The 25,809-nt window shown below is 45.7% G+C and overlaps 2 protein-coding genes across 8 annotated transcripts in view; one reads left to right on the forward strand and one right to left on the reverse strand.

The window, feature by feature from the left end:
• DCAF4 (DDB1 and CUL4 associated factor 4) overlaps nucleotides 1–24,301 on the forward strand; it is a 39,373-nt gene extending 15,072 nt beyond the window's left edge. For 3 of the 6 annotated variants that reach the window (XM_059914566.1, XM_059914567.1, XM_059914572.1), the window contains 9 exons: nucleotides 990–1,092; nucleotides 2,948–3,091; nucleotides 3,968–4,031; nucleotides 8,176–8,292; nucleotides 9,376–9,474; nucleotides 9,597–9,694; nucleotides 15,656–15,829; nucleotides 16,188–16,302; nucleotides 18,196–19,717. In XM_059914566.1, the coding sequence (XP_059770549.1) occupies nucleotides 990–1,092; nucleotides 2,948–3,091; nucleotides 3,968–4,031; nucleotides 8,176–8,292; nucleotides 9,376–9,474; nucleotides 9,597–9,694; nucleotides 15,656–15,829; nucleotides 16,188–16,302; nucleotides 18,196–18,389 (1,108 nt within the window). In that variant the 3' untranslated portion in view covers nucleotides 18,390–19,717. Of the gene's footprint in view, nucleotides 1–989; nucleotides 1,093–2,947; nucleotides 3,092–3,967; nucleotides 4,032–8,175; nucleotides 8,293–9,375; nucleotides 9,475–9,596; nucleotides 9,695–15,655; nucleotides 15,830–16,187; nucleotides 16,303–18,195; nucleotides 19,718–22,927 lie in introns of those variants that run through there. The other 3 variants (XM_059914571.1, XM_059914568.1, XM_059914569.1) reach the window with 3 other exon arrangements.
• Nucleotides 23,085–25,809, reverse strand: part of ZFYVE1 (zinc finger FYVE-type containing 1) — a 48,358-nt gene continuing 45,633 nt past the window's right edge. For both annotated transcript variants that reach the window (XM_059914564.1, XM_059914565.1), the window contains exon 12: nucleotides 23,085–24,781. In XM_059914564.1, the coding sequence (XP_059770547.1) occupies nucleotides 24,549–24,781 (233 nt within the window). In that variant the 3' untranslated portion in view covers nucleotides 23,085–24,548. The remainder of the gene's footprint in view (nucleotides 24,782–25,809) is intronic.

Here is a 25,809-nt window from a genome sequence, read left to right on the forward strand (position 1 = left end):
TAGAGCCAGGGAGAGAGGAGAGGGGATCTAGGCAGAGAAACTGGACAGAAATTTCTCAAGATGGCTCCTCTTTGTTACTTGTAAATCATTTCTAGTTAAGTAGAAGGTCCTTTAACTTCCTCCCGTCAGCCTTCTGCCTCTTTTTCTCCTTCTAATGAATTGTCATCAAAAAGGGACCATTAAATGGATGTGTACTAAACTTTAAATACTGGTGATGTCTGATACAGTTCTAACTAAAGCCCTATGAGATAGGTTGACACTTTCCCCAGGTTCCAGAAGAAGAGACTGAGACTCAGAGTGGAATGATTTGCTCAAGGTAAAGCTAGCAAGCGGGGGGATCTGTCTGACTCCCCGGCCTGGGCTCCTAACCCCGGCATTCTGCTGTCTCCTGCTCTACCTGGGCCAGTGAAGAAACAACATGAGTGTGGGTGGCTCACCCAGGGAGGCCCCTTCAGGGAAGGCCAGCCCTGCAGGCAGTGTCAGCCAGGGCAGGTAAGGGTGTGCTTGTCCTCTGTTTCTCTCCTTCTGAGAGGGAAAAGAGTTAAAGGTCTAGTTAGGAAGATCTGTTCTTCACCCTAAAACATGCTCGGTCTTTGGTGGAGAGGAAAAGGGGTAATCGGATGGGCAGCTGAATGCCTGGCTCTTCATGAACTGTGTGCCCTTCAGCAGGTTGTTTCATTTCTCAGGCCCATTCTCTTTATCTCAAGAGAACGAGTTGCGCTAGATGATCCAAAACAAGTCCTTCTAGTTTTGACTTTCTTTGGCACTGTGAATGAGCCACCCATTTCTTTGCTTTAGTTTTCCTAAGAGTTCTAAAATTGAGATTCTTTGGGGCCTTGCTCATCTCCATTGCTGAGATTTAATGAGGAGAGAGAGCTGACGAGAGAAGGTAGTCTTCAGGGTGTGGGACAGAGCAGAACCCCTGCATCTTCATGGATATCTAGGTATGACGTCCATACCTCCCCTGCCCACCCCTTTCTCCTCTGCAGTTTAGCCCATGAGCTGCGAGTGAGCTGCATGCAGAGGAAAAAGGTCCAAATTCAGAGCTCGGATCCCTCCGCTTTGGCAAGTGACCGATTTAACCTGATACTGGTGAGTGGGAGGGAGCCATCTGTGGGTTCCAGAGATATAGTTGCCATCCCCTGGACAATTCGTGGCTTTGAGTTTGTTTTCATCAAGCCTGGCTGTGTAGAAGCCACTAGCCATGAAAGCAGGTTTTATGGTTTTAACAAGCACCTACCAGCTACCCATTGGCAGATGCCAAGCTGGCAAGACAAGCTGTGCTGTGACCATTGTCACCCCCACTGCAGCTCTGTCATTTGACATTAGAGCCGGGGTCCACACACGCTGACAGAGAACCATCACAAAGTAACTTTCCCATGGGTGTGTTGTGTACACAGTTGAAAAGTTACACGGCGGACCAGGGGCTTCTGATCCTTTCCATACTGGACAGGATTTGGTGGCCAAACCTGAAGCACCAGTGTCCTTCAGTAGCAACAGCGTATTAGTTTCTTGCTTTCTGTCCCTGACCTCAGTAACAGGGGCCTGCAGGCCATGTCTCTGGGCCTGCACATCCAGCACACCTCCATTGCATCATCTGCAGGGAGCAGAAAATGATCTCTCTGCTTCTAGTTAGACCCGGACTGAAAGCCAGGGGGCAGAGAAATGTTGGCAGAGGATCAGAGGGTCCACTGCAAACAGAAGTAGCCAGACCTCTCAGCTGGACTGGCAACTCCTGGAGGCCTTCCTGGAGGCTGAGGGACAGCCAAGGAGAGTGAGAGAAGGACACGAAATAGAGAGCCTCAGCCTGGTGGTCTACTGACAGGTCTACTGACAGGACTGGAGGCTGAGGCTACAGAATTTACCCTTGAGGTCCTACCCCAGGACCTCTACGACAGAGCCCTTCACGTAAGGAGTGTCGGGGGCCAGGACTCATGTTTTCTCCTGTGTTTGGGGTACAGTTTGACCTGAATCAAGTAGAATGCTTTCTTGTGGTGGGTTCCCCTCAGGAGCCCCTTCCCTGGGGTTCTTCAGTAAAGCGGGTGGGGACAGTGGAGATCGCTGTGCACCTGCTGCGTAGCATGGCCTGAGCACCTGGTCTCCGTGCTTTGTGTGCTGGTGTTTGGAAGACCCTCCCCATGATCCAGAGTTACGATGACTGGATGGCTGGTGTGACCCAGAGGGGTGGGAAGGGCAGTTTGTCACCCAGGGATCAGAGTTTTCAGATCTGACTCTAGTCACTGGTAATGATTCTTCAGGAATATAACTATTCTTGCCGAGTAAACTTGCAAAGTGAGTGTGTTTTCACCAGCACCAAACCCATGTGTATTTGTGTATATTTATAAATATATTTTAAAAACACATAAACATATAAAGGTTTTGCTTTGAAATAATTATTAACCACATTTTTTAAATGAAAAAAGAAAATCTTAAAAATAACCCACATCCCAGGACCATCTTTTCTATTGTAATTTTTTTTTCCCCATGCGATGCCTTTCTTTTTACTTGGTGATAATCACAATGCCTATGTAATAGGAATACAATTTTGCTTTCTTCTTTTATCCGTTGGCAGTAATAATTAGCATTTTCCACATTGCTGTGTGGCTTTCATGATGGCCACATGCTCTGTCACCGTGTGGCTCATCTAAACTCCTCTGGGTGGACGTTAGGACTCTCCCAAACCCAGTTCTGAGAGGGGTCACTGTGCAGACTGGCCATGCCCCCTCACTGCCTTTTTTGCTCCTGAACTGTGAGACCAGATGCCTGTCAGCTTTGCCCAGTGATGGCTACACCAAGTAGGGGCAAGTCAGGTCGTTCCGCACTTCCTCATGGGTGAGAACCGTCACCTGGTGAAAACACACAGAGCGTGGGGGCTGGGTAGACGGTCTTTCGGCAGACCGCGTGGCTCAGCCTGGGAGGCCACCCACAGTCCGCCTCCCTTCTCCAGGCAGATACCAACAGTGACCGGCTCTTCACCGTGAACGATGTCAAAGTCGGGGGCTCCAAGTATGGCATCATCAACCTGCACGGCCTGAAGACCCCCACGCTCAGGGTGCACATGCATGAAAACCTCTACTTCACCAACCGGAAGGTACGCTGCCCTTCCCTTTAGCCATGGCAGCCTGCTCTGCCATTGCATCCAGGGCACTGCGGTAATTGGCCAAATTCAGAGTAGAGAAGAGAGCTTTGTGAAGAAGGCAGGGTTCGGTTACCTCATTTTCTCAAGGGAAAAAATGGAGTTTTAGATCCTGAGAACTCATAGGGGAAGAAAAGGGCCTCATTAGTTTCTCATCTTGGAAGAGAAATGAATTTACATGGGGGAGGACTTGAAGCAGTGCTGCTTTAATTAAACTGTTGCAGGGACTTCCCTCCAGGAGGGTTAAGTTGATCCAAAGGAGCCCATGCTAAAGCACAGAGTTCCTGGGAGGTGGGCCACAGAGGGCTGGGTGGAGGGAGGGTCCTCCCAATGTGTCAGAATATTGTGTCAATCTTCCAGTCAATCATAGCCAGCACTGAAATTTATGTAAATGTAAGGAGCTTGCTGTCTAGGGGGCAACTTTTAACATTGCAGTGGGTGATGGCTGCATCTGTAAGAAGCTGTGATTTTCTGTTCTGTTGAGACATGAGCCACAAGATGGACACAGGTTAAAAATGGTTTCTGGGTGAAGTGAGGTCCATTGCAGAGAATTCATCCCTGGCCTATACCAGAGGGTATACCAGATGGCCCATGCTGATGATGAAGGACTGAGGCCTGAGGGTTACTTCTTCCATTTCCCCTCAAGGTTCTGCATGGTGGGGCAGGGAGCTTCCTTGTTCTCAGAATGCTTGTTCCAGCCCCTGTTCAAGGAGTGAGACCTGAAGAAAGCAGTCAGTCACATGTCTGTTCTATAAGAAAGTATTTGTCTGTTTCTCTCCATAAGTTGGCATCAAACCAATCTTTCCATCTTGCTGTGTGTTTCCTCACCAGGTGAACGCTGTGAGCTGGGCCTCGCTGAATCACCTGGATTCCCACATTCTGTATCTTTTGGCAGGTGAAGGAAGAGGTTTGGTGGGCCGGCCATGTCCTGATGTAGACCGGGGCATCTGTGGGGTTTGTGAGATGGTGTTTTAGTGTCCAGAGGTCTAGGCCATTCTGCACGAATGTCTCACCTTGTAGGAAAAAGCTGTGCACCCGCTAGAAAACAAGGATTCCCATGGAGCACAGAGAAGTAGCTGAGGTCCTGGAATGATGTCAATGTTACCAGGTGCCAGACACTATTCTGGAACTTGAGAGTTGGTGCTTTAGTGGAGGAACAAAGCAGAAAGGAACAGTAAAGCCTTGAAAAGGAACCCCAAATCCTCCTGAGGCAGAGGAGGAGGAGCCTCCCAAGGCAGGGAGGCTGAGGGCACACACCAGAGAAGGGTGTTCCTTTGACATCGGACTGGGGCTGTGGGCTCTGGGCCTAGGTTCCCTGCCCAGAGATGGCCTTCTTTAGAGCACTCTTCATTCTAGTCTCTTCCTTCCCTTCCCAGAGAGCCATCTGGGCTTTGTAGGAGCACACAGTACAGTGTCAGGGTAGCTGGGATTCCTGGGGTCTCTTGATGATGCAGAGGACAGCTGTCCATCGTGTCCTTCGTGGAGTGATACTGTTTGACCCAAAGCCAAAGCCGCATGTTAATGAGTCTTGTTGTGGTTCATTTCCATAATAAATGAGTTCGCTCACATAAATGAAACTATGTGACCACTTGTCATACCTAACGCCAGCTTCAGAGTTGTCATAAGGTTAACTAGTTAACGTCTGTGAATACACTTAGCACAGTGCTTGGCCATGTCATGGGTCCTCAACAAATGATGCCTGAATTGGAATCTGTTGGTTTGGGGTTTTTTTTGTTTTGGGGGGGGTTTTTTGTTAGTTTGTTATTTTATTTATTTATTTGGCTGCACTGGGTCTTGGTTGCGGCACGTGGGATCTTTTTTTTTTTAAGTTGCGGCATGTGGGCTCTTAGTTGCCGCATGCGGGATCTAGTTCCCTGACCAGGGATCGAACCCAGGTCCCCTGCATTGAGAGCACAGAGTCTTAACCACTGGACCACCAGGGAAGTCCCTCAAAGGGTTTTAAAGCCTAAAGCACGTTAGAGATCTGATTATAACTTTTATGTAAGACAAACACAAAACTGTGCGTGTTCTATAAATTGAAAGTTTTATGTGGCTTTCATTTGGTGGGGTTTGTGGGGTGACAGGACCACCTGTTACTGTCTTGATCTTACCAGAGGGCAGAAGAGATCAAGCCTTAAAAGAGAGAAAACAAGAACCTCGCTCTCATTTCTTATCTTCAGACAGTATGGCGTTTATCCATGCTTTGTGAGGATAAAAATCCATATATAGGCATACCTCAGAGATAGACAGATACAGATATAGATATAAAAGTTACATTTACACTATACTGTAGTCTGTTAAGTGTGCAGTAGCATTATGTTTGAAAAACAATGTACATACCTTAACTTAAAAGTATTTTGTTGCTAAAAAATGCTAATCATCTGAGCCGTCAACAAGTCATAATCTTTTTGCAATAGTAACATCAAAGATCACTGATCACAGATCACCATTAACAAAATAGTAATGAAAAAGTTTGAAATATTGTGAGAATTACCAAAATGTGACACAAAGACACAAAATGAGCAAATGCCACTGGGAAAATAGCACCAGTGGACTTGTTCAACACCAGGTTGCCACAAATCTTCAATTTGAAGGAAAAAAAAAAAAAAAAAACACTGCGAAGGGCAGCAAAGGAAAGCACAGTAAAAGAAACGAGTGTGGTCTATTGTGGTTTGATCAGCGGCTTGCCCTCTGGTGGTCATTTCAGGTAATCTTCAGGCTTTTGTGCACCTGATGCTTCTGCTGAAGGTCTTAAACTTTCTCCCTTTACAAAAATGACACGTGGTTCAGACCTGCACTCTGGACTTTTCCCCAAAGAGTGGTGGGAGGTTAGACTGAACTTTTTCTACACTTACCAGGTTCTTCATTGACCTGTGGCCTTTTAAAGGATTAGCTCTATGAAACTGGCTCTGTAAGTGCCATACAAAGATTGAGTGTAACCTGGGTTTCAGCCATAGTAACATGGGTAAGTGCACATGGGTAAGGACTTTCTCCCCACATCCTTGCCCTACAAACGTAGAAGGAAAAGAGATTTATCTCAGAAGGAATTGAGCTGCCCAGATACAGTGTTCTCATTTATGGTTTCAGCAGCCCCTATACTAGAGATATTTAACATGGGGCTTACCACCCAAAGCAACACGATACCCACACATCACACATTCAGATGGTCAAGATCGTTGCCTGATTGCTTGGCAAAGATGTACCTTTTTCAGTGAGGTGCGTGTGTTCATTCCACCAGCATCTATTGGGCATCTAGAATCCCTGTGCAAGGTGCTGGAGCTGGGCACCTCAGCAGGTGGTCAGTCTTTGCAGTGATGTCAATGGGGAATTGTAGGGTGCAGGGATTGGGGTGGCCTTCCTGGAGGTGGTTCCCACATGGGAAGGAGGGCACGGAGCTCCCATTAGAAGAGTGAGAAGAGAGCTTGGCACATTTGGCAGCAGTAAGTGGTTTGGTATCGGTGACATCTCTGGCTAGGTAGCACCTTGCAAAACCAAATCCTTGGGGCTGTGGGATGCCCCTGGAGGACTCTAGTCATGGATTCATTTCTCATACAGCAGTGAGGGTGGTAGGCTGGTGAGGGTGAGACCTCGGATGGGAGGCTGTTGCAAGACTAAAGACCATGGTGGAAAGGATGTGAACTGATGAGCAGGAGTGGAGGAGAGACACGAGTTTAAGAGGCTTAGGACCTAGGCCAGGGAATCTTGGTGATAGGAGAAGGTCCAAGGATGGAACGCCAGGAGAGTGGTTGTGGAGGCCAAGAAGGAGTGTCTAGGTAGAAATTGTGCTGCATGGTCCGGGGTAGGACTGGAAATCCTTCATCAGATTTAGTATTAGGAGCTCACTGGAGATCTTGGGGAGAACATTTCACTGGAAAGGTGAGGGTCTGACCTGGATTTCAGTGGGTTGAAGAGTAAAAGAACGGCGAGGAAGTGGGGATAAACATAGGCTCCTCTTGAAGCTCTGAAGGGAAAGGGAAAGGAACCAAATCAATCAGAAGACAGTCCAATAGAAAAGCAGGCAAAGGATATAAAGAGGCAGTTCACAGTAAGGGAAACCCAAATAACTATAATCAGATGTAGTTCAGAGAAATGCAAATTAAAAGGAGATATTTTATGTCCATTCAGATAAACACGATTTTTAAGGTCTGATAGTGCCAAGTTTTGGCCTAGGTGGAGAATGGGGGGAAATGCTGGTATAAGTAAACGATACAGCCACTTCAAGTTGGAAATGTGTGTACTTTACAACCCCCCAGTTCCACTCTAGGTATAGCAGTGTTTTCAAATTGTGAGTCATGACCTATCCTATAAACTGTGGCCCAGGATATCAACTTATTGAGCAGCTTTTTTATTTTTTTTTTAATGAAATAGGTTAGAAAATATCAGTTTCATATTTAGTAAGGGTAAATATTTTATGAAACTTTTGTTTCAAATGTTTGTGTGTATATAGCACACTGTGGTGAAAAATGAAATTCTTAACCACAGATGTAAGAAACTGTCTTAGAGAAGCCTCCCATACATGGGAGTGGGAGACAGGAGGACAGGAAGAGAGGCTCATTTCAGCAGCAGAGGGGGGAAAAAAAGCGAAAACCATCTCAGTGCCCATCAGCAGGAGACTGGATAAATAAATTGTGGTCTGTTCATACAAAGGAATGCTCTGCGGTGAAAACAGATGAACTGGAGTTACAAACATGAATACAGTTGCATCTAGGAGACAATGCAGATTGAGCTGTTGTAGAAGATTCTGTGTGATGCCATTTACATGCGTTTTAAAATCAAACACATAAATGTGTTCTTTATATTGTTCATGGACAAATGTTGTGTAGTGGAAATACTAAGGCCTAGAACTCAGACCAGTTTTAGAATAGCGATTCTCTCTGGGTGGAGGAAAGTTAAAAGGGGGCCTTTAACTGTATCTGTGACATTTTCTTCCTTTTAAAAAATCTGAAACTAAATATGGAAAATGTAAACATGTTAAATGTGGATGATGGGTATTATTGTACCTTTTTTGAAGGGTACTGATGCCCATTCTCCTCCCAAAGGAGACTTGTACTTGGCTGTCCTTAACGGCTTTTCCAGGCTGTGCCTCATGGGAATTGCAGAGACTCCAGGCTGTGCCACCCTGCTCCCAGCGTCATTGTTTGTCAGTAGTCATCCAGGTACAAGGGGTCCTTTTCCTTTGGATAAGGAGGTGCTAAGGGACATCTTTGTCCTCTGCCTCCCAGGAGCTGTAGCCAACAGCAGCATAAGCTCCGTGGTGGTGGCTTGGACAGGAGGGGTGGGAACCACGGGCTGGTGAGCCCAAGTTGGAGCTCACAGGGTGGGGACAGTCTGCAGAGCACCTGGGAGGATTTCTTAAACCTGACCCAGGATTTGTACTAGAAGCATGTGCATCTTCACTTATCCCCTCCTTTTGGGTCATTTCAGCAGCCGGAACAGTTAGAAGTGTGTGTAACCAGTACAAGAGATGAAAATATTTATTGGGGCTGCCTATACAGATAGCCCAGAGAGCATCTGTTAAGCTCCCACTGTATAGCAGGTTCTGTCAGGGATACTTACATTCTGTCTGGCTGAAGGCAGTCCAACTGCCTGGCAGCATTCTGGATATTAAGTTTTCAGTCTTTCAGAGAATTAGGGTCAATTAGACAAGGATCAGGCCTCTAAGAGTGCAGGCTTCAGGCAGACCTGACATGAATCCCAGCTGTGCCCCTTACCAGTTTGAACAGATCGCTTAAGTTCTCTAAAGTAAATACCTGCCCCCTCAGGTACGTGGAGGATTAAATGATTTAATGCGCACTTACCCTGGTGCCTGGCATTTCATCATACAGCAAGCTTATGAGGTGGGAGTATATATTATCACCATTTTACAGATGAGGAGACTGAGGCAAACAGAGGTTCGGAATTTCCCATACGAAACCAAGAGATGGTGTTAGAAGTCAGGATAGTGGTTCCCTTTAGGGAGGAGTGAGGAGGATAGTAATTGGGAGGGGACAGGAAGGGTACCAGGGTACTAGAATGTTCTATTTCTTAACCTGGGTAGTGGTTACATAGCTATACTTTACATAGTATACATTAAAGTGTATACTATGATTTGTACCCTTAATGTATGTTTTATCAATTTAAAGAAATTATTTTTGAAAAAAGTTTGAGATCACACAGCTGGAATTGAAACCCTCCTATGTGACACCATACTGCCTCCCTGATGGCTGTTAGTCTTTCTGACACTACTGCTGTCCTCTCAGCAGGAGACCGGCCTGGCATGCTCTGCAGTTTCCGGATCCCTGGGGCCTGGTCCTGTGCGTGGTCCCTGAACATCCAGGCAAATAACTGCTTTAGTACAGGTGAGCTACGGCTGCCTCCCCAGGTGCCCAGGGTAAAGGATTTCACAGACCCTAAACCCCTGTCCACAGTCCCACTCCCCAGACCTCGAGTGACACTGTCTGCCCATCTCCGTCTCTGTCAGGCTTGTCTCGGCGAGTCCTGGTGACCAGCGTGGTGACGGGACACCGGCAGTCATTTGGGACCAGCAGTGACGTCTTGGCCCAGCAGTTTGCTATTACGGTTGGTTGGATTGGGAAGGGCTTGATACAGAGTTTCCCAAGAGTGGACATTTTGCTGGATTGGAATGGGATTCCCCTGTGTGGAATCTAGTCCTCCTCCCTCTTTTACAGGGAGAAAGAGGGCACCAGCAGTGATTAACAGGTTACTTGGTGAATAAGTCAGCGCTGAATGAAATTTGGCTGATCCGGAAAGGCGTGGCTCAGCTGCCTTTAAACAACTTATGAATTGTTAGCAATTCTTGAGTACTTGGATTAGCCAGCAGGACCGTAAATTTTTTTTTTTTTAATCAGTCATCAATTTTATACACATCACTGTATACATGTCAATCCCAATCACCCAATTCAGCACACCACCATCCCCACCCCACCACAGTTTTCCCCCTTGGTGTCCATACGTTTGTTCTCTACATCTGTGTCTCAACTTCTGCCCTGCAAACTGGTTCATCTGTACCATTTTTCTAGGTTCCACATACATGCGTAAATACACGATATTTGTTTTTCTCTTTCTGACTTACTTCACTCTGTATGACACTCTCTAGATCCATCCACGTCTCAACAAATGACTCAATTTCGTTCCTTTTTATGGCTGAGTAATATTCCATTGTATATATGTACCACATCTTCTTTATCCATTCATCTGTCGATGGGCATTTAGGTTGCTTCCATGACCTGGCTATTGTAAATAGTGCTGCAATGAACATTCGGGTGCATGTGTCTCTTTGAATTATGGTTTTCTCTGGGTGTATGCCCAGTAGTGGGATTGCTGGGTCATATAGTAATTCTATTTTTAGTTTTTTAAGGAACCTCCATATTGTTCTCCATAGTGGCTGTATCAATTTACATTCCCACCAACAGTGCAAGAGGGTTCCCTTTTCTCCACACCCTCTCCAGCATTTGTTGTTTGTAGATTTTCTGATGATGCCCATTCTAACTGGTGTGAGGTGATACCTCATTGTAGTTTTGATTTGCATTTCTCTAATCATTAGTGATGTTGAGCATCTTTTCATGTGCTTCGTGGCCGTCTGTAAGTCTTCTTTGGAGAAATGTCTATTTAGGTCTTCTGCCCATTTTTGGATTGGGGTGTTTGTTTCTTTAATATTGAGCTGAATGAGCTGTTTATATATTTTGGAGATTAATCCTTTGTCCGTTGATTCGTTTGCAAATATTTTCTCCCATTCTGAGGGTTGTCTTTTCGTCTTGTTTATGGTTTCCTTTGCTGTGCAAAAGCTTTGAAGTTTCATTAGGTCCCATTTGTTTATTTTTGTTTTTATTTCCATTACTCTAGGAGGTGGATCAAAAAAGATCTTGCTGTGATTTATGTCAAAGAGTGTTCTTCCTATGTTTTCCTCTAAGAGTTTTATAGTGTCCAGTCTTACATTTAGGTCTCTAATCCATTTTGAGTTTATTTTTGTGTATGGTGTTAGGGAGTATTCTAATTTCATTCTTTTACATTTAGCTGTCCAGTTTTCCCAGCACCACTTATTGAAGAGACTGTCTTTTCTCCATTGTATATCTTTGCCTCCTTTGTCATAGATTAGTTGACCATAGGTGTGTGGGTTTATCTCTGGGCTTTCTATCTTGTTCCATTGATCTATGTTTCTGTTTTTGTGCCAGTACCATATTGTCTTGATTACTGTAGCTTTGTAGTATAGTCTGAAGTCAGGGAGTCTGATTCCTCCAGCTCCGTTTTTTTCCCTCAGGACTGCTTTGGCGATTCGGAGTCTTTTGTGTCTCCATACAAATTTTAAGATGATTTGTTCTATTTCCGTAAAAAATGCCATTGGTAATTTGATAGGGATTGCATTGAATCTGTAGATTGCTTTGGGTAGTGTAGTCATTTTCACAATGTTGATTCTTCCAATCCAAGAACATGGTATATCTCTCCATCTGTTGGTATCATCTTTAATTTCTTTCATCAGTGTCTTATAGTTTTCTGCATACAGGTCTTTTGTCTCCTTAGGTAGGTTTATTCCTAGGTATTTTATTCTTCTTGTTGCAATGGTAAATGGGAGTGTTTCCATAATTTCTCTTTCAGATTTTTCATCATTAGTGTATAGGAATGCAAGAGATTTCTGTGCATTAATTTTGTATCCTGCAACTTTACCATATTCATTAATTAGCTCTAGCAGTTTTCTGGTGGCAGTTTTAGGATTCTCTATGTATCTCATGTCATCTGCAGACAGTGACAGTTTTACTTCTTCTTTTCCAATTTGTATTCCTTTTACTTCTTTTTCTTCTCTGATTGCCGTGGTTAGGACTTCCAGAACTATGTTGAATAATAGTGGTGAGAGTGGACATCCTTGTCTCGTTCCTGATCTTAGAGGAAATGCTTTCAGTTTTTCACTGTTGAGAATGATGTTTGCTGTGGATTTGTCATATATGGCCTTTATTATGTTGAGGTAGGTTCCCTCTATGCCCACTTTCTGGAGAGTTTTTATCATAAATGGGTGTTGAATTTTATCAAAAGCTTTTTCTGCATTTATTGAGATGATCATATGGTTTTTATTCTTCAATTTGTTAATATGGTGTATCACATTGATTGATTTGCGTATATTGAAGAATCCTTGCATCCCTGGGATAAATCCCACTTGATCATGGTGTATGATCCTTTTAATGTGTTGTTGGATTCTGTTTGCTAGTATTTTGTTGAGGATTTTTGCATCTATATTCATCAGTGATATTGGTCTGTAATTTTCTTTTTTTGTAGTGTCTTTGTCTGGTTTTGGTATCAGGGTGATGGTGGCCTCATAGAATGAGTTTGGGAGTGTTCCTTCCTCTGCAATTTTTTGGAAGAGTTTGAGAAGGATGCGTGTTAGCTCTTCTCTAAATGTTTGATAGCATTCACCTGTGAAGCCATCTGGTCCTGGACTTTTGTTTGTTGGAAGATTTTTAATCACAGTTTCAATTTCATTCCTTGTGATTGGTCTGTTCATATTTTCTGTTTCTTCCTGGTTCAGTCTTGGAAGGTTATACCTTTCTAAGAATTTGTCCATTTCTTCCAGGTTGTCCATTTTGTTGGCATAAAGTTGCTTGTAGTAGTCTCTTAGGATGCTTTGTATTTCTGTGGTATCTGTTGTAACTTCTCCTTTTTCATTTCTGATTTTATTGATTTGAGTCCTCTCCCTCTTTTTCTTGATGAGTCTGGCTAATGGCTTATCAATTTTGTTTATCTTCTCAAAGAACCAGCTTTTAGTTTTGTTGATCTTTGCTATTGTTTTCTTTGTTTCTATTTCATTTATTTCCACTCTGATGTTTATGATTTCTTTCCTTCTGCTAACTTTGGGTTTTGTTTGTTCTTCTTTCTCTAGTTTCTTTAGGTGTAAGCTTAGATTGTTTACTTGAGATTTTTCTTGTTTCTTCAGGTAGGCTTGTATAGCTATAAACTTCCCTCTTAGAACTGCTTTTGCTGCATCCCATAGGTTTTGGGTCGTCGTGTTTTCATTGTCATTTGTCTCTAGGTATTTTTTGATTTCCTCTTTGATTTCTTCAGTGATCTCTTGGTTATTTCGTAACGTATTGTTTAGCCTCCATGTGTTTGTGTTTTTTACGTTTTTTTCCCTGTAATTCATTTCTAATCTCATAGCGTTGTGGTCAGAAAAGATGCGTGATATGATTTCAATTTTCTTAAATTTACTGAGGCTTGATTTGTGACCCAAGATGTGATCTATCCTGGAGAATGTTCCGTGCGCACTTGAGAAGAACATGTAATCTGCTGTTTTTGGATGGAATGTCCTATAAATATCAATTAAATCTATCTAGTCTATTGTGTCATTTAAAGCTTCTATTTCCTTATTTATTTTCATTTTGGATGATCTGTCCATTGGTGTAAGTGAGGTGTTAAAGTCCCCCACTATTATTGTGTTACTGTCGATTTCCTCTTTTATAGCTGTTAGCAGTTGCCTTATGTATTGAGGTGCTCCTATGTTGGGTGCATATATATATTTATAATTGTTATATCTTCTTTTTGGATTGATCCCTTGATCATTATGTAGTGTCCTTCCTTGTCTCTTGTAACAGTCTTTATTTTAAAGTCTATTTTATCTGATACGAGTATAGCTACTCCAGCTTTCTTTAGATTTCCATTTGCATGGAATCTTTTTCCATCCCCTCACTTTCAGTCTGTATGTGTCCCTAGGTCTAAAGTGGGTCTCTTGGAGACAGCATATATATGGGTCTTGCTTTTGTATCCATTCAGCCAGTCTATGTCTTTTGGTTGGAGCATTTAATCCATTCACGTTTAAGGTAATTATCGATATGTATGTTCCTATGACCATTTTCTTAATTGTTTTGGGTTTGTTTTGGTAGGTCCTTTTCTTCTCTTGTGTTTCCCACTTAGAGAAGTTCCTTTAGCATTTGTTGTAGAGCTGGTTTGGTGGTGCTGAATTCTCTTAGTTTTGCTTGTCTGTAAAGCTTTTGATTTCTCCATCAAATCTAAATGAGATCCTTGCCGGGTTGTAGGTTCTTCCCTTTCATCACTTTAAGTATATCATGCCACTCCCTTCTGGCTTGTAGAGTTTCTGCTGAGAAACCAGCTGTTAACCTTATGGGAGTTCCTTTGTATGTTATTTGTCGTTTTTCCCTTGTTGCTTTCAATAATTTTTCTTTGTCTTTAATTTTTGCCACTTTGATTACTGTGTGTCTCGGCATGTTTCTCCTTGGGTTTATCATGTATGGGACTCTCTGCGCTTCCTGGACTTGGGTGGCTATTTCCCTTCCCATGTTAGGGAAGTTTTCGACTATAATCTCTTCAAATATTTTCTCTGGTCCTTTCTCTCTTCTCCTTCTGGGACCCCTATAATGCGAATGTTGTTGCATTTCATGTTGTCCCAGAGGTCTCTTAGGCTGTCTTCATTTCTTTTCATTCTTTTTTCTTTAGTCTGTTCCGCAGCAGTGAATTCCACCATTCTGTCTTCCAGGTCACTTATCCGTTCTTCTGCCTCAGTTATTCTGCTATTGATTCCTTCTAGTGTAGTTTTCATATCAGTTATTGTATTGGTCATCTCTGTTTGTTTGTTCTTTAATTCTTCTAGGTCTTTGTTAATCATTTCTTGCATCTTCTCAATCTTTGCCTCCATTCTTATTCCGAGGTCCTGGATCATCTTCCCTATCATTATTCTGAATTCTTTTTCTGGAAGGTTGCGTATCTCCACTTCATTTAGTTGTTTTTCTGGGGTTTTTTCTTGTTCCTTCATCTGGTATATAGCCCTCTGCCTTTTCATCTTGTCTATCTTTCTGTAAATGTGGTTTTTGTTCCACAGGCTGCAGGATTGTAGTTTTTCTTGCTTCTGCTGTCTGCCCTCTGGTGGTTGAGGCTATCTAAGAGGCTTGATGGGAGGCTCTGGTGGTGGGTACAGCTGACTCAAAATTTTTTAATGTATAAATTAAATATGTCCCAATTCATAACACTTTTATCTGCAGCTGTCAAGTTACACATTTTATAAATTTAAAAATCAAAATTCTAGTCATTACTACGTTTCAAAGACTTGACCTGTAGAAAATGCCACCTTTCTTTAAAAGTGTGGAAGATGTGCCAACCTGCTTTGGGCATAAGCACAGAATTCATTATTCAGGTTTCTTCAGCCATCTTCTCACTCAGTTTGGGACCCCATGTCTTACCTGGATTTCTGATCTCTCTTACTCCACTCTCATCACCCAGCTTCTCACTAATGACCTGGGAGGAGTGAGGGCGCACGCTCACTTCACAGGGAGGGGTTCAGGGTGAGGCCTTAGGGGCCAGTTGCAGCCAGCGGGGAGGACACTGGAGGGACACATGGTGTCCAGTTCTTGACCCTTTGATAAGGAACCCTTCCATCTCCACTGAAGCTCAATCCCTAACCAGCCTGCTTCATGCATACCTCTGACCTAGGGGCTGGGATAGGGGAGGGGAGGCAGGGGTGTATTCTGGAGGGCACACCCCTCCCAGCCTTGGGAGGGAGATACTGAGCAGGCCCTCTTTCCACAGGCTCCTTTGCTGTTTAATGGCTGTCGTTCCGGTGAAATCTTTGCCATTGATCTGCGTTGTCGAAATCAGGGCAAGGGCTGGAAAGCCACCTGCCTGTTCCACGACTCAGCAGTTACCTCTGTGCAAATCCTGCAAGGAGAGCAATGCCTGATGGCATCCGACATGGCTGGAACGGTACGGGTACCACTGACTTTCTCCAGCCGCTGGAGCTGGCTCTGGGTGGGGGGAGGGGCTCTGCAGGAGAGACCCTGACGTCAGACAGCGGCAGGGGAAAGGCATCTGGAGACCAGGTGAGTTGTGAGTTGTGCGGGGCAGCTGCTTTGCTGCCCGCTGGGAGCCCAATCTGGTCTAAACAGACGTGAAACTGGTCATAGTGCTTTTGATGGACTCTGTGGCTCGGGGGTTTGAGACATATTTCTCTAACTTGAAGAGGTCTTTGGAGACCACCTCGCCCTCTCTGGCTTTCGTGCCTGGGGTTCACCAGTGTACCTGTTGGACCCTCCCTAACCGCCCCTTGTGCTTCTCCCCACAGATCAAGCTGTGGGACCTGAGGACCACTAAGTGTGTTAGGCAGTACGAAGGGCACGTGAACGAGTATGCCCACCTGCCCCTGCACGTGCATGAGGAAGAAGGAATCGTGGTGGCAGGTACCTGGGGAGGAGGGGATCCGTACCATCGAACACTGTCCCTTAGGACCGCCAGCAGCTTAAGCAGATAAGGGAGAAATTTCTCTAAAACAAAACCGAATAAAGGGGATTTTGGACAGTTGGGGTCAGGGAGTTAAGATGGGATGTAGAGTTGGACGTTAGTAAGCAACAGTTTAAACACTCACCAGGTGGATAGCCCTGTGTCCCCACGTGACTGGGCAAATGTCACTTCAGTTACAGGTGAGTGAGGACCAATAAAACATAGTGGCTTAGGAGACCTGGGTGTGGAGTTTAAGCCTATTCACCAGGTCAGCATTCAGTGTGACCCTCAATCCCATCGTGCAGCTGTCCTGTGGAAAAGCTTGGGCTCCCTGTTCTTTGTGCTCCCGTTTCCACCAGAGGATGCTAAGAAAAGAGATGGAGGTCATTGTAAAGGAACCTGGTTCCTTTAACACCACTGCTGTGAACCCATGATTTGTAGAATAGAAGCAGAGCTTTCTAGCACCAAACCCCCTTGAAAGGAGTTAACAAGTTGATCACAGATTATATGATTATTTGTCAGTTTGACAAACGAAATAGTAGGCCCTTGGCATTAAGGAATATGTTTCCAGTCTTCACAGATGTCAAATTTTCTAATATTCCTACAGAAAGTATTTATTTGCTATGAAACTTTCTATGGCTAAGAAGCATCACTTTGCTAGAACTTTCTTGGACTTATTTACTACTGTCACCACCACCAGCAATTAGCTTCCTTAAGTCTGTTTTCCACAAATTTTCATCTCCAGAGAGTTTCTGTGTTCTGGACAGTAGAAAAGATATGAGCCTTGTTGAGAGGCAGATGTGGGGAGTGGGCTGGCTGCAGTAATCCTTGAACTGTACAACCTGAATGACCCCACACCTAAGGTCATACAGTTAACTCAGATGGTCAAAAGCACACTAAAATCCCTGATGCCTAAGGTTTGCCCTTCTTCCCCTGAAGATCTCCAGTAGCACATATTGCCTATCTGAGCTGCGGTAACCAGTGGTGTCAGGTGTCAGATTCCTCTCAACTATGAACCCTGAAAGACTATGAAGTCTTGTGAACTGAACCATTGAACCAGAAAATACTCTGGGGAGAGTTGTCACCTGATTTGTCCCCAGGATGTAATGAAGTTATGAGATCTTCCTGGTTACTCTCTCATAAAAAGGAAATCAGCTGCATGTCATCTAGAACAGGTGGCCTGGGCTCCCTCTTGAATAGCCCTTGTCACCAAGAAAAGCAGAATGGGCCACCTGATAGCCAAGATGCCCCGTGAACACCCCAGGGTGTCACAGCCCGCCAGTGCATCTTGTCACTTTGAACACCTGCAATCAGTGGTTCTGGAGCACCAGGGCGACCTGTAACTTTAATTTTCTTTTTATTATTCATTCATTCGTTCACTCATTTATTTATGGCTGCGTTGGGTCTTCGTTGCTGTGCACGGGCTTTCTCTAGTTGCGGCGAGCGGGGGCTACTCTTCATTGCGGTGCGTGGGCTTCTCATTGCGGTGGCTTCTCTTGTTGCGGAGCATGGGCTCTAGGCGCGCGGGCTTCAGTAGTTGTAGCAGGCTCAGTAGTTGTGGCGCATGGGCTTAGCTGCTCCACGGCATGTGGGATCTTCCCGGACCAGGGCTTGAACCCGTGTCCCCTGCATTGGCAGGTGGATTCTTAACCAGTGCACCACCAGGTAAGTCCTGTAACTTTAATTTTCAAAAGGGACATCTTATCAGTAGAAATAATTTCCATTTGTGAGTTTGTTTGGCTCACATGAAATCACCTAATTTAGCCCTTAGGAATCCTAGAAGCCAGGGCCACAGGTACACAGGCTCTTTGCATTCTCTCACTAACTTGCCGCGTGTCTTCCCTCTTTCTTAGTGGGCCAGGACTGCTACACGAGAATCTGGAGCCTCCATGATGCCCAGCTGCTCAGAACCATACCCTCCCCACACCCCACTTCCAAGGCCGACATTCCCAGTGTGGCCTTCTCTTCTCGGCTTGGGGGCTTCCGGGGAGCGCCAGGGCTGCTCATGGCCATCCGGCAGGACCTTTACTGCTTCTCCTACAGCTAATTCTGCAGGTTGCAGCCTGGAGGGACATGGATGTGACTCAGGGGAGCATAGGTAGCCATATTTTTGCCACAATTGCCATTTTCAGTGAGGGCATTTCAAATGGATGCTCTTGTGTATGCATATCCCATCCATCCAGCTGCTGGGGAAAAGGTGCTATATTTTATGTGGAGACACTTCAGTAAAGTTATATCAGTTAAGTTGTGGGTTCAAGAAGCTTAAAAGCCCTTTTCATAAAAGGTACCTATTTCCTTTTCTTGTTGAATTCCTTAGAATAGTTCCTCCACCTTTTTTTTTTTTTTAAACAAAAAATACTTTTCTAAGGGCTGAAGATTGACAATAACTAAAGCTGCTGCTTTCACCAAAAGCCCTTTCGAGAAGCCTAATGATGAGACTGGGTGAAACTGTTGACAGTCAGTGCCTGGGTCCCAGAAAGACATGCATCTATACTTGAGAAAGCCAGCTGGAGAGAAGGGGGAGTCATTTCTCTGAGTCTCTAGAGATTTTACGGCTGAGTTGGGAATCATTAAACTGGCCTTCTCAAACTCACTCGATAACCAGTGTCAGATCTCTGGTATTCTCATTCATTACCATGTATAGGCATTGTAAGGAAAGATGGATCCTTTTAGATGCTAGACAGGCCTTAGCATGCATATGTTGAAGTACCTTCCAGAATGTTAGGTACAGCAGCTCCTGTTTCTATCATGGTGACTTGAATGTCAGATTCAAGGGCCCCATCTCAAAGAAAATTGGCTTTGACTTTTTGTAATCTAGGAGAAGCAGTTTGTGAGATGTTTATACAACACGTTAATACAAAGAGCCTTTCTACCAAACAATAAACTAGAAAGTAGAAAGAACCAGAACATGGTATGTTGCTTCTGTTAATGGTTTAGGAGATGATGATGCTTGCCTGCTGTAGCATCAAACCAGCTACAGTAACATCTGCTCAAACTCTGTGTGAGGAAGAGACTGAGACCAGTTTTAATGGCTTTGCTGGAAAGCTTCCACTTGCTCCTGTGCCCCAAGAAGCTATGGACTACCTCAGCAGGCTTTCTGGCCCGGGGTGGGTTCAGCCTATGGGATGTAGCAGCAGGAAAGCAGAGGGCAGAAGACTGAGGGATTGTTAGTCCCCTGGCTCCCCTTCTGCTGGGGTGTGGTGGGCTGTGGCTGTGCTCCTCTACCCGAGTCTGCAGCTTCTGCTGGAACACAGCTCTCTGGATTCCAGTGACTTCTCTCCATTTGTCCCTTCAGACCTGCAGCTGATAATTGCATCTTACTGTTGCTAGCCCAGGGTGCTTCACCAATTAAACTCTCGTCGGTTACCCCCTTGAGTGTTATGCATCTGTGTCCTGCCAGAACCCTACTACAACTTAATGTACAGAGAGAAATCCAAAAAACATGAGAGTATCAGATTGGTCATCTGGTAGATGAGCAATGTGTTACAACAAATATTTTTAGCGCCTTAGGTTTTATAAATAACTTTCCTCCGTCTTAGCTGACTTGATCCTTAAAACAACGTATGAAGGAGGTAGGACAGTAGTAATGATATAAAAATTATTAGCATCATTTTCTGGGCACAGAGAAATTGAATGACTTGCCTCAGAATGCAGACCTGTTAAGTGGAGAGCTGGGACTTGGCACCAAAAGAGATCACGTTCTCTACTTTCCACACTCCTCCATTTGCTGACAATACTTGTGTATCACACACAGCTAGTGCTAAGGAGAATCACAGAGTGGCTTGGTGCGAGTGTAAACATGCAGTGCTAACATTCCATATTTAATTGCTAAGTAAATTAATTTTTCTGGCACTCACCAAAGACTAAGAAGCTTGCCAGTTACCAAATTTCTTAGGTGTTTGTTTAATCTTTGAGACATCGCCCCTGTATCTTTACAGCCTTGGCATACCGACCTGCACATAGGTCCCAGGAAATAGCTGTATGATTGAAGGGTCCTGGTGACTGCAGTCACAGCAGGGTCTTTTGGATTAATTTTGGTGACATGGCCCTCCCCAAGAGCACAAAAAAGCGTAAGTGCTGAGCCATGACCCTAATATCACTCATACTTTTTCCCCCAAAGTTAAAAGTTCTCACAACACACTAGTTTGTTCATTACATGATCTGCTTTTTACAGTCACTGGTATTGCACCTCTGGTGAAGAGCCTTTGCCACTATTCTGTACTATTTCAATGGAGCTGTGGCTCTTCAGTCCAACTTTGATTTCTCATAGACAGTGGAGACAACTGACTACTCGGAATACCTGGTGAGTTCTGACGTGTGGGGCTCTATCCCCATATACCTTCCTAACTCATCAGCTGTGCCATAGCCCAAATTTCTTGCTAGGCAAATACAGTTGTCAAAGAATTAGTTTTATGTTTCCCTTAGGCTTTTAAAAATAGGAGGTGGGGGACATCTTCAAAATCTGTTCTTTATCTTTAGTGAGCAGTCACTGCTCCTAACATTTGGTCTAGAGCAACGGTCCCCAACCTTTTTGGCACCAGGGACCGGTTTTGTGGAAGACAGTTTTTCCACGGACCAGGGTGGGGGGCGGGGCGGGGGAACAACGGCAGATGAAGCTTCGCTCGCCTGCCGCTCACCTCCTGCTGTGCGGCCCAGTTCTAACAGGCCACCGACCAATACGGGTCTGCGGCCCGGGGGTTGGGGACCCCTGGTCTAGAGTATATGAGAAGCGGTTAAACTCAGCTGAGAAGCTGATTAAGCATTTTGGTATGTTTGCTTGTTAGTGTCCCAAAGATTAGTATGTTAGACAGTCTGGAAGCATTTTTCACTTGCAGGTCTGTTAGGGCATTTTGCCCCATTGCCCAGGTGACAGTGAAAGTTAGCGAATGAGCAGGGGGTGGTGGCAGCAGCACTGAGCTCCAATAAACCCTTTGCTGTTTGCTTGCTTGTAGCCTTCTAAACAGATGAGAAGAGTGGCACAAACTGGTTACCAGAAATGTCCACAGAGCAACGCTCGGTGTCCCCCAACAAGGGCACCCAGAGACAAAGTTAGCCCCGCTTACCTGTCAGCCCTCGATCTGCCCTGGTCTAAATCTTCCATGTAACCACCTCTGAAAACAACTGCAGGCTGAACTCAGTTTCTTCTTCCATTTCTCCATTCATGTATGTTAGTAAAAGCCTTTCCTTTCATTTTTATTTATTTTCTTTGGCCACGCCACGCTGCTTGTGGGATCTTAGTTCCCCGACCAGGGATTGAACCTGGGTCGTTGGCAGTGAAAGCACAGAGTCCTAACCACTGGACCTCCAAGGAATTACCTGGGCCCACTCCTTTATGTCTGCCTCTCCAGGCCACCCACCACATGGCCACTGCCACGGGAATGACCTTCCCAAAGATCCCTGCACTCAACGCCTTCTTGTACCTCGGAATAAAATGTGCGGCATCTTGAGATTTGATCACATATGCCTCACCCTGTTGCCCCTTCTCCACCTCCCACCTGGTGCTCTCAGGACACATGTTACAAGTCCCTCCGTCATCTGGGCCTCTGCTCAAGCTGTCCTCCACTCCTTTCATCTGTTGAGCCTCAGCTTCACAGAAACCTCGAGGAAGCTTAGTTTCCCCAGCACTTGCCACATCTAGACACTTAGTATGTTGAATGAACAATTTTTGCCAGCATTATTCCCTTTTAATTCTTAGAACCCTACGAAGCACGTGAAGGTCACTCCTATATACCAAAGAAAAAACTGAGAATAAAGCAATTTGTCCAAGGTCTCCTGGTAATAAGTAGCAGAGCCAACGGGGTCTCCTGCTCAAGAAATCTATTAGGCCCCATGTGTTGGAGGGAACGGAATTTTTACTTTTCCTCTGGAAGTTTAAGATCTCCTTAAGATAATTTTCCGGGACTTCCCTGGTGGCGCAGTGGTTAAGAATCCACCTGCCAATGCAGGGGACGTGGGTTCAAGCCCTGGTCCGGGAAGATCCCACATGCTGTGGAGCAACTAAACCCCTGTGCCACAACTACTGAGCCTGTACTCTAGAGCCCATGAGCCACAGCTACTGAGCCCGTGTGCCACAACTACTGAAGCCCGTGCGCCTAGAGCCCGTGCTCTGCAATGAGAAGCCCATGCACCGCAACGAAGAGTAGCCCCCGCTCGCCGCAAGTAGAGAAAACCCGTGCACAGCAACGAAGACCCAACGCAGCCAAAAATAAATTAATAAATTAATTTTTTTAAAAAACAAAAGAAAAAAAGATGAACCCTGGGTATGTAGGGCAAGAAAAGAGAACTTTTGGTTATTTTGACACCGGGTTACCTTCCTTTCCTCTACCGGTCTGACTAGTGTAAGGAAGAGAGTTCGGAAGACTCTTCTGCATCCTCCCTATGTGGTCCAGCAGACTCCAGCTCAGGGGCGCCCCTGAATGACAGAACAGGAGATAGATAGTGGATAGCAGTTGTTCAACAGGAGCTAACAGACAAAGCAAGGCAGGGCAGAGGAACAAAGAGCGACAGATAGAAAGGGAGAAAACAGTCTTTTCCCAGTGTTTCCATAGGTCACTAGTAACACCTACTCTCTTCTGTGATTGATAGAGTATTCGCCGGGGAATAAACTGAGGTATTTACAGGTAAAATATACCTCTCACTTGGCTTCTGCTCTAAAAGCCACCAGCTACTTTCTTATCATCAACTAGAAAAAGGCAGCAAGATGTACGGATGAAGTTAAAGGAAAGCAGCAGCACAGTCCATATTCCGCAGGAAGACTCCTTTATAACGGCGAACTTAATAATACACAGTACTAGAGCAGGGCCTCGGTCACAGGCCATAGGAGGCAGTAAGGAAGCAGGTCTGAGAGGGACCAACACATTCCAGGGCTCACGTCACAGTAACACTCACGCCAAGAATGACCGCCACGCACCTCCCTGAAGCTCAGCCCACCCACCAGTTCAGTCAAGAACTATGTCACTTTTAATTCTTCATTTTTGGCCACTGACGATAAAATCCACCATGATGACAGGATTTCAGCACAACAGTCTCTTTCCAGTCACAATAGAAATGGATGTCCCAGCTCTTGAGAAACAAAGTTCATCTGACTTCTCTTGCCAGGACCGGAGAGAGAATTTTTTCTTAATGGTCTGTTGAAATATTTATATATACTTTTAAAAAACCCCACTTAACAGTCCATTCTGTACACTGTTTCCCTGGAAGATTTCTCATGATCACCCCTCCAATAGCTAGAGGGGTCATGTGTCTGGGAATAAAGAATTAAGACACTTCAAAACAAGCAAAAACCCTAGTGCAACACTCAGTAGATGGTGGGCTCAAGGGGGTTGGTAGGGGAGGGAAGCAGGTGCTCTATTTCTGGGCAGGGAAAGCCAAGTGGTCGCATAGACGGAAGCATCAACAAGCAGGAAACACTGCTGGGGAAGGCCCATCTCCTTCCGTGTTCCCCCTGTATGAGGGCCATCGCGTCACCTGCACTTGGACTTGAGGTCTGAGGACCGTACCCCCCACCTGCCACCCATCCGTGACCTGCATGCTAAGCTGGGTGGTCTCTGACCACAACAGGCCTAGGCAAGGAATTGGGATCCGACTCTGCAGGGGCCAGGGAGGTCCTCCACAGGCTCTCCCAAGCGAGAAGTACCTGGGACGCTCACTTGCCCCGGCAGCTGAGGGGCATGAAGGCTTCGAAGGCTCAGAGAGGAGCAGCAAAAGGTGACTAGCAACGCAGTGGCCTTGGACATGGCTCGGTTTTGTGGGGAAGACCTGATGCCACTGCCACCTGATTCTGTGCTGGGGACAGACTGTGCAGGTCTTCACAGCCAGCAGCAGCCTGAATACACTCCACGTTCCTTTCATATGTATATACAGGGGTGTGTGTGTGTGTGTGTGTATATATATATATGTATATGTATATATATATATATATATATGTATTTTTAACTGAAATAAAATGCGATGCATTCAGGTTCGTTCCCCTTCGCTATAAGCTGCTCAGTCCCCTGCCCTGAGGGGTTCGTGCCTTCAGGCCCGCCACCAGGCTCACCCTGGCTCGCCATCTGTCCTACCCCCCACCGTGGGAAAGTGGCCTCAGGATGAGCAAAGAGGACACATACCACAACAGGTGACCAGGAGGAGGGCCTACCTCAGCGAGATTTCATTTCTAACCCTGAGAACCTAAGGAATTGTGAAGGACTCGGAGAGGGAGCTGGGGTTAAAGGTCACCAGGCTTTTTATTGCAGTTAAAGCAGACTCGGACAGGATGGTCCCAGCCTCGAGAGGGGACAGCCCGGCGGTCATGGGAACACTCGTCACAGAAGCCCTGTCCGCAGGCCCGGCAGTGGTGCTTGGAAAGCTTGACGCTGAACTCCTTCCGGCAGTTGTGGCAGTGCAGGATCTCATGGTCTGGTACCCAGTACGCCGGCCTGGCCGCATCCTTCACCAGACCTGCAGCACGGAAGGAACCATGACAGGCGGCACACGTGGAAGCCATCACCCCGAGTCCCACGAGGCAAGAAGCCATCCACAGACACTTCATTGGCTCTCAGTCTGACTGCACACAGATCACCCCCTTCCACCCAGGTCTCCTTCACCGCCTACCACCCAGGTCAGGATCTCGGGGGCTGGGACCTAGGCACTGACAATTGTGTATCTGTTAAGCTCTCCAAGTGAGCCTAAAGTGGGGCTGAATTAAGAACCAGTGGAGTAACGATAAAGAAGTTTGGGCTTTGGAGTCAGGACATACCTTCATCCCAGTTCCACTGAGCCTGAGTCAGTTAGTAGCTGCGGGATTAAGAAGTTCCTTAAATTCTCAGGGCCTTAGTTTACTCACCTTTAACAACACACCTTCAAAAGTGGTTACAGGATTACAAGAAATAATGTGTCTGATGCACTGGGACCCAATGGCCAGTGAGTGCTCAGCAGGTGAGCGCCTGTGAGCACAGTTGGCAGACTCTGTGCCAAGGGCAGCCCCTGCCTCTCCCGGTTACCCCTGAGAGCAGATGCAACCTGAGCATCAAGCCTCGACAAATCCATCTATTCCCACACCCTTAAGTCAAAAGCTCATCATCAGCTCATTCTGTGAGCCACAGTGATTAAATCTGACCCAAGCAATTTTCATCACACCCACCCAGGAACCCTTGGTCTCTCCCCTACAAGGGGCTGAAATACCCCAGGCCCGGCCAGCCTTGCCTAAGCCCTCCACACGCTGGCGGGGCTTCCCTTCCTCTCCCGCTTCCCATCCTGGTTATAAGCACCCCTCACATCCAGAGGTGAGTGGCTGTCTTAAATCTTAAAGGAATAACAGCTTGGCTGGTGTGGCGGATTAAAGACAGCCACAAATTCTTTGATAACCTGCCCCCTCCCTCGAATCTAGGCAGGCCCTGTGACTACAGCAGACTGCAGTAGAAGCGCTCGTTTCTAGGCCCAGGCCTGTCTCTGACAGTCCTGAGCCACCATGTAAGAAGCCCACTCCC

The sequence above is a fragment of the Balaenoptera ricei genome, chromosome 2 (assembly GCF_028023285.1).
Source record: "Balaenoptera ricei isolate mBalRic1 chromosome 2, mBalRic1.hap2, whole genome shotgun sequence".
NCBI classification, from domain to species: domain Eukaryota; kingdom Metazoa; phylum Chordata; class Mammalia; order Artiodactyla; family Balaenopteridae; genus Balaenoptera; species Balaenoptera ricei.